This window comes from Perca flavescens, chromosome 19 (genome assembly GCF_004354835.1).
Source record: "Perca flavescens isolate YP-PL-M2 chromosome 19, PFLA_1.0, whole genome shotgun sequence".
In the NCBI taxonomy this organism is placed as follows: domain Eukaryota; kingdom Metazoa; phylum Chordata; class Actinopteri; order Perciformes; family Percidae; genus Perca; species Perca flavescens.
Genome location: NC_041349.1, coordinates 20,000,690 through 20,009,626, shown reverse-complemented (window position 1 = coordinate 20,009,626; position 8,937 = coordinate 20,000,690). Strand labels below are relative to the sequence as shown.

The window sequence follows — 8,937 nt, the reverse complement described above, 5'->3', positions numbered from 1 at the left end:
TGCCCCCTGGTGGCACGATGAATGAGTCACTATCACATGAGTGCAGCAAGTCTATTACACTGGTGCTATGATAAATACCCTTATGTTAAAGACAACTTGGATTTAAGAAGATCTGCATTTTTATAAAAATTGCCCAAAATGTACTCTTTGATACCTTTCCTAAAGAGAATGGAATGGTTGTATATTTACATCTTTAGCAATGTGTGGGCCTCCAATGCCATATTCAGAGTCAAAATCTGCATGTGTTATTTCATAAATATTGAATCTCGGTTTTGATTCAACTGACCAGCAAGTGTTCTGGCAGTGAGCGTGGCTGTTGTATTCATCTGAGGCATCGCAGCAATCTGGCACGAGACACAGGAGAAACCAATCCAACGCACATACAAGAGAACAGAAGAGCATTCAATATATCAGCAAGAAGAGGGGAGCCACATGTCTACTCTAAATTATGCGATTAATACATCATTTGGCAAAAAAAAGAAACAGACACAGATCAAAGTTAACCACATCATCAGCAACTATGAAGAATTACATTTCAGGTGCTTTTGGAGCACAGCATCGCTCCATTTTTGCCCCCCCAAAAATGTGACCACTACAACCATTTGCTTTTCAATATACAGCACGTGATGTTCATAAACATTTAGTGACATAAACAGAATTACTCAAAAACAAGATATGGTGTAATGAGAGTAATGCTAAAACAATTAGCCGATCAATAGATTTGTCAAATTGACAGAAAAATTAATCAGAAACTATTCTGGTAATTAATTCATCGTTTCAGTAATTCTTTTTCACTGATTCCAGTTGCTTAAATGTGAGAATTTGCTGCTGTTCTTTGTCATATATGGCAGTTAGCTGAATATTTTAAAGATGTCATATTGTGCTGTGGAAAATTATAATAGATATTTTTCAGTACTTTCTAACTACTTCATAGATAAAATGATTAATTGAAAGAAAAAAAACAGACATTTTGGGAAAACTGCTTATTCAGTTTTTTTTTTTTTTTTAAACCATTCTCTGCAATATGAAGGCGCCGCCAACTGCCACTTAGCATTGGTTAGCATACAAACTGGAAACAGGGAAAGCTAGCCTGGCTCTGTCCAAAGTTTTAAAAAAAGTTGCCTACCAGCACCTCTAAAGCTCACTAATTAACATGTTTAATCTGTACAAAAATTGAAGAGTAAAAAAAGGAGCCAGGCTCGCTGTTTCCTGCCAATTTCCAGTATTAGTGGTAATCTAAGCTAAGCGGTTGATCACTGTAGTCTTATACCTAATAGACAGACATGAGAGTGGCAGAAATCTTCTCTTTAAGGCTTGAGTCACTTATCAACCTCAAGGAAGATTAGATCTTTGTGTCTGCATGACATCTCTCTCTAGTTCAGAGAGTGTCTCTTGAGATCATCAGCCACTTACAAAGATCTGATGGATGGTGTTTTGTAAGTGCTCAGGTCTGGCTTTTGCTCAGATGTTTCACCACAGAGAGTGGGCACAGTGTGATATTTCATAATTACCCAGATCCCTATTGGTGACCGGTGGAACGAGGGCTTTACAGCCCAGGAGGGGAAGCCAATGAAAATCTCTCAACAACCAGCCAAACAGAAAAAGCGGTGACGTGTTAGCTATTACAGTAAGTGGCTCCACTCGAGGCAGGGAAGGTATGAGAAGACAGGTGGGAGAAGAATAGAGGAGAGAAAAGGGAGGAGGCAGCTGCTTCGAGAAATATTCCACTAGTGCACTTTTATTCCTTCAATTTCTAACCTGCTATGGTTGCATGCTGTCTAATGCTGCTGAAAGCACTGGTGACAGAGAGATGTCGACAACTAAATGTACTGATTTTATCCAAAGTGGAGAGCTACTGGAAAACAAAAGTGAGAAAGGGGGCTGAAAAATTTTAAGAAATCTTATTAGGCACAAGAGTGTGGAAAAGGACAGGATGTTATTCAAGGAAAACTGCGAGGACAGTGAGCAAATTGGTATGTGTGTGTTAGTGAGCCATGTTTTGTTTGCTCTGTCGACTTTGTGTCTAACTCAGCTTGTTTGTACTACAGGAAAAAGTGACAGTTTGTACAGCAACATGGCAACTTTCTTAACATGTAAAATATGAATTTTTGTCCATGTTTGCAAAACACAACAAAAGATGCAAAAAGCAAACATAACTTTGGCATCAAACCTTTCCACCAGCTATTTCTGAATAAATAATTATTTTCTGCAAGAATAAATCTGTTCATCACTACAGCACTTGCAGGGCTGCCCTTGTTGTCCTTGAAAAACTCTGAGGCAGACGCATTGTTAATCCATTGCCTCACTTCAGGTTAGACGTGTTGAAATTAACAAAATAATCAATGCATCGAATCATGGACATGGACGATGCTGCATCAATAATCGGCCGGGCCATAATCGATTATTTCGGTTTACAATTTAATGTAGGCCTAACAACCTTTCTGTTTGCATATTCTGTTATGTTTTGCACATTCAGGAAGTGCCATGTGCTCAGTGCTGTAGTTTTATGTATCCAATTTATTTAGTATTAGACCACTGGGTAGCACTTTATAATAACTATCATAATTCATCATTTATTAAGCATTAGTTAACTATTAGTTAATGTTTGTTCATTATTACTTATTAATTGTTCATACATAGTTCATCATGAGTAAAGAATTTGTTCACACAATTATAAATGGTTTGTTCATAGTAAATAAGCCTATTAGTTAATGGTTTGTTCATCATTATTAATTAATTGTTCTTACATAATTCATCATCAGTAAAGCATTTATTCACATAGTTATAAATGGTTTTTTCCTAGTAAATAAGCCTATCTTGAAAAATATGTTTGTAAGTACATGATTTATACTTAACAAATAATGAAAAAATCATTTGGAAATGAAATAATTTTCCAATTATAAACCAGTTACTAACTATTGCTAAATCCTTTGTTCATCATTTGTAAAGCACTGCTCCTATGTTAATTCTCATGAATGAAGCATTTGTATACACACTCATAAATGATTTGTTCATAGTAAATAAGGCTCTCGAAAGTTATGTTCATAAATACAAGTTTGACACTTTCTAAGTATTGCAAAAACCATTAGTAAATTAAATAATTTTCCCTTTATAAACTATCTACAAACTAGTAGTAATTTATTTGTTTATCATTTGTAAAGCATAGTTTCTACATTCATTCTAAACAGTAAAGCATTTGTAAATGCAGTTAGTAAATGGTTGGTCCATAGTAAGTAAGCCCATGTAAAAGGTTTATCAGTATATTTTTTAATAATTCCTAGATGATGCATTAACCATTTGTAAATTAAGTAATTTTACTCAGGAACGTAAAAGGTTGTTTAAAACTAGGAAGTTAATGATTAACTGACTATCTAGACCTACATTTGTTCATGTCTTAAATAAAATGTTATGATTTAGAAAAAGGCATAAACTAATAGCTGGGGTGTTAACACATCTGTTAAATACTTACCAATAATGTAATCCATGATTAACTCATGAGTTACTACTGGTTAGTTAAGTATACTGTGTGAGCCCATCTAAAGTGAGTACTTTCTTTGTTTTACAAACCATTTATAAATGAGTTCCAAAGGCTAACAGAACCTGGACACACACATGTATTGTTCTATTTGGACATGCCTTCAGAAATATGCCTACGGATAGTCCTCACTTTAGATGGGCTCACATCATGTAGTCAACTAATCAGTACTAACTCATGAGTTAATCATGGATTGATGTGTTGGTAAGTGTTGTTAAAGATGCATTAACACTAACTATCCGTAGGCATATTTCTGAAGGCATATCCAAATAGAACAATACATGTGTGTCCAGGTTCTGTTAGCCTTTGGAACTCATTTATAAATGCTTTGTAAAACATAGAAAGTGCTCACTTTAGATGGGCTCACACAGTATACTTAACTAACCAGTAGTAACTCATGAGTTAATCATGGATTGATGTGTTGGTAAGTGCTTGTTAAAGATGTATTAACACTAACTATGCGTAGGCATATTTCTGAAGGCATGTCCAAATAGAACAATACATGTGTGTGTCCAGGTTCTGTTAGCCTTTGGAACTCATTTATAAATGGTTTGTAAAGCATAGAAATTACTCACTTTAGATGGGCTCACACAGTATACTTAACTAACCCGTAGTAACTCATGAGTTAATCATGGATTACATTATTGGTAAGTATTTGTAACAGATGTGTTAACACCCCAGCTATTAGTTTAAGCCTTTTTCTAAATCATAACATTATATTTAAGTCATGAACCAATGTAGGTCTAGATAGTCTGTTAATCATTACCTTCCTAGTTATAAACAACCGTTTACGTTCCTGAGTACCTAGTTGATAATGGTAAAATTACTTAATTTACAAATGGTTAATGCATCATGTAGGAATTATTACAAAATATACTGATAAACCTTTTACATGGGCTTACTTACTATGGATCAACCATTTACTAACTGTATTTAAAATGCTTTACTGATTATAATGAATGTAGAAACTATGTTTTACAAATGATAAACAAATAAATTACTACTAGTTTGTAGATAGTTTATAAAGGGAAAATTATTTAATTTACTAATGGTTTTTGCAATACTTAGAAAGTGTCAAACTTCTATTTATGAACATAACTTCCGAGAGCCTTATTTACTATGAACAAGCCATTTATGAGTGTGTATACAAACGCTTCATTCATGAGAATTAACATAGGAGCAGTGCTTTACAAATGATGAACAAAGCATTTAGCAATAGTTAGTAACTGGTTTATAATGGGAAAATGATTTCATTTCCAAATGGTTGTTTCATTATTTCTTAAGTATAAATCATGTACTTACAAACATATTTTTCAAGATAGGCTTATTTACTATGAACAAACCATTTATAACTATGTGAATAAATGCTTTACTGATGATGAATTATGTAAGAACAATTAATAATGATGAACAAACCATTAACTAATAGGTTTATTTACTATGAACAAACCATTTATATTTGTGTGAACAAATACTTTACTCATGATGAACTTTGTATGAACAATTAATAAGTAATAATGAACAAACCATTAACTAATAGTTAACTAATGCTTAATAAATGATGAATTATGGATAGTTATTAAAAAGTGCTACCGAGCACGGAAGAATGTTTTGTTTTTGAAGCTTGAAAAGCTATGAATTAAATATCCTACATGGCTTTATTAGAAAAATGGATTTGACGCATCGTGATGCATTGAATCGAATTGAATCGCTGACATGATAATCGTAATCGAATCGGGAGATCAGTGAAGATTCACACCTCTACTTCAGGTTCTATAAAGTTTATTAAAGTCACCTCTCAAGAGACTATTATTTCATCCAATCTAATGCAATATAAAAAGCCTCACCACAGATGCCATCATTGACTCGCGATGATGGGATGTAGTGTGGGCGGAAACCCAGATTGGTGCAGTAGAATCGGCCACGAGGACAGGCTGAGGTGCCTACATGGGGGCAGGAGCAGAGGTCATCAGTGCTACATAAAAAAAACTTTCAGAAATAAATTAATCAAATCAAAATGATTTATAACACATGAACAGGGGCTGATAAGAGTAACATCATAGTATGTCCCTTTTCAATCATCACTTGTTTTTGTTTTTTTAGGATTTTGTTTTTTTAACAGCCACCCAGGCACCCACCTGTTTAGAGTCTGAACCCATGTTCAGTAGTGGCAGCAGTGTGCAGTTTAAAGCTGTTTGCACCAACTCTTACTCCGATTCACCACTGTGCACGTCTGTGCCGCGTTCTGGCTGCATTCCGGTTTTGTTCCATCCTCCGCCACGCGCCATACCACACCGGGAGCATCTCAGAAGCAGAGCGCCTTGCTGCCCGACTTGCAGATTTTATTGTCTCTACAAGTACTTTACAGAACAATCACGTGTTTATTAAAGCAACACTATGTAACTTTTCCCGCTTCGGTGCCCCTACAGGAGTTCTCATTGGAACTACAGCTTGCGCTAAAAGTTACATAGTGTTGCTTTAAGCTAGTATCTACCTTCCACTTCAAGCACTCCTGCAATTAAACTCCAATGCCTCCTCTTTTCTGGTGATGTCCCATTATGTTTTACGCAGCTTGCGTGAATATATACCTGGCGCATATCTTGAACGGAGCGGAGAGACACTTCACACACGCTTCTGGGATGCGCCGTGGCGCAGCTGGTGGAATATCAAGCATTAACTCGAATGGCAGCAATTGCGGTCGCAGAGGTCGCGCAGACGTGCCCAGTTGAAAATAAGGGTTAGAAGGCGAAAGGTATCTTGTTGTGGAGGTAAGCTAGCCTTAGCCTTAACTGCAAACTATGAACACAATTTTAATTTGTTTTTAATTATGTAATAAAGTATGCTTTAAAAGGGCAACTGTTTTGCAATGTTTGAGTGTAATATACTGTATGCACCACTACTCAAATAGGGTACGGCTGTATCAGCTGCCAATATACAGTATGGGTAGACTGGGTAAACCCAGCCCAATCTGCCTGCGATTTGATTTCGCCCTACAGCTCAGGCTGGACACCTGTACTTTTATCTATCCTTCTTCCGTTACAATTTTGCAGGGACCAATCAAACTGGCTTATCCACTTGGCGCGGTATTGGCGGGTTTAACACGATGGCGATAGAGAAGCGATACGCCCGTTGATGCCGCTGTCGCTGCTACATCACCCGGATCGTTGGTCTGATTGGTTGAAGGACTATCCAATTGCGTACAGAGTCATTTGAACTATGCCAGTTGATCACGCCTCATGTGCGTTAGAAAATACAGAGCAGACTCCCCAGACTAATGTTCAATCTTAAAAGATTGAGCTTGGTCTGGTGATAGCCAGACTACAGTATGGGGTCAATCACTCCCAAATCTTGGGTGTGGGTAGATAATATTACCAACGTGCTACTATTTTTTTTATTAATTCACTTCTTCTTTTTTCTGCTCTCTTTTGGCTGTGATGAGTAAATAAAGTGTATTAGGTTGCTTGTGCTTATATTGCAGATAATATTAGGGGTTGGATTTACCCTAGCAATATGGGACAGCAGAAAAGGAGAAAAGGGAAGATTACGTGCTTTAGCTGCCAAATAGATGGTTTGGGGGCTTACAAAATATAAAAATCATGTTATTTTCCCACAAACAGACATTCAGTGTGCAGTAAGTATTAACAGTGCAGGTCACAGTGATGAATCACACTTTGACCACATTGGTAAACAAACATCACCCTCTCGCCTATAGCTTCACTTTTTACCAGGTTCATCAGAGCCATCTTCACAGTCGCAGTAGTCATCGTTCACCTGCTCAAAGGGGATGATCTTCGACCCATCAATGCACAGAAAAGACTTCCTCTCCCTGTAGAACCGCTTGTCTGTTACAGAATGAAAACATTACAGACTGATGTGTTTATGACCTTGAACTGCAGCTAGGACTGTATCCAAACACAGAAGCAGCCTTTGAACATTTTGTATCTATAACTATTTATTTATTTCAGGATAAAAGCTATGCTAACGTTACTGGAACTATTTAAAAAACTATAGGTCTGGTATTATTGCTACCACCCAGAACAAACTTTAAATCCTGTGTACAGTTGTTACAAACTATCTGCAGCGATGGCAACTTGATAGGAACTTGCAACATGTTGTCTGTGTTGAAGATAAGGACCTGTTAAAGTCACAGCACGTTACACCGTGCAGTGTTATTTACAAATATGATGATAGCAACTTAGCCTTAAGCTAGCTCGAAGGGGACAGTGAACTTACAGGACGAAGATATCCCTCTTATTTTCCGCGAGTCTACGAAACCACACCAAAAGACAGCGGCGATAATAATGTGGAAATGCATGTCAGATGGCATAATTGTAAATTGTCTGCCTCCTGCCTCGCAAAAACCCGCTCAAAGGTGTTTCAAACTCATGACATCCAACATTTAAACTGGCCATGTCTTGACTTCCTGAAACTTGCGGTCTCGTGACACTTCTGAGCCTTTCTATTGGGTTTTATTTAAGCCGCGTGTGATTCCGTTAACCAATCCTGAGTGAGAATGTTGTTCACGTTCTCATTATTTAGACTTTACCAACGTTTTTCTAAAATGAAAAGTGGAGCAATTTGCGAGCTTTTTTAGGCGATCGTTAGTTAGATTTCTTTGTAATTGGTAAATAACGGTTTTAGAAGAAGTACATGTCGGGTAACATGTTGTGAATATTGTGACAAAATATGCTGCCCCTCACTAGACCTTTTTTCACAGCAGGAAAAGCAAGTGTTACTAATAATAACACAAATGATTGCTCCGTTTAATTTAAGTTTCCCAGTGGAAGTGACAGCGAGCCAATATGCACAACAGGACCCTAAAATCAAAGCAGTTAAATGGAATCCAGCCATTATTCATTTGATTATTTACACCTGTGCTTTTCCTACTGTGACATGTCAAAAAACAAGTGGGGCAGTAATTAGCCTACCATGGCAACCAAATGCATAGGCCTACTGACTGAATATTAAACTCACTTGTGGTATAATTCCCTTCAGTAGGCCTGTCACGTTATGTGACTTATAGGCTACATTAAATGTAACACTGTGTCCATCGACATTGACTACATACTCATTAACATTTTAACATTTCAACTCTTTGGCGTTTCAACTTTTTATTCAATTTGCATCACTTTAATGTAGGCCTAGTGATGAAAAAATGAAGGTGGGTGTTTTTTTTTTTAATCTCATGTTATGGGAATTTAGATAGATAGATAGATAGATAGATAGATAGATAGATAGATAGATAGATAGATAGATAGATAGATAGATAGATAGATAGATAACAACATAACAACATCATGAACACATATAAAACAAGAGCACAGTTTGATAGTTTTATTAATTAATAATAAACAATCTTTACAACATTTACACATAAAAAAAAAACAAGTCTGATAAGGAAA

The 8,937-nt window shown here is 36.4% G+C and overlaps 1 protein-coding gene across 2 annotated transcripts in view; it reads right to left on the bottom strand.

Moving 5' to 3' along the window:
• LOC114545625 (glucosidase 2 subunit beta) overlaps positions 1–7,964 on the bottom strand; it is a 151,240-nt gene extending 143,276 nt beyond the window's left edge. For both annotated transcript variants that reach the window (XM_028564041.1, XM_028564042.1), the window contains exons 1-4: positions 7,769–7,964; positions 7,261–7,377; positions 5,383–5,478; positions 287–344 (exon numbers count right to left, since the gene is read on the bottom strand). In XM_028564041.1, the coding sequence (XP_028419842.1) occupies positions 287–344; positions 5,383–5,478; positions 7,261–7,377; positions 7,769–7,862 (365 nt within the window). In that variant the 5' untranslated portion in view covers positions 7,863–7,964. The remainder of the gene's footprint in view (positions 1–286; positions 345–5,382; positions 5,479–7,260; positions 7,378–7,768) is intronic.
• Positions 7,965–8,937: the final 973 nt, after the last annotated feature.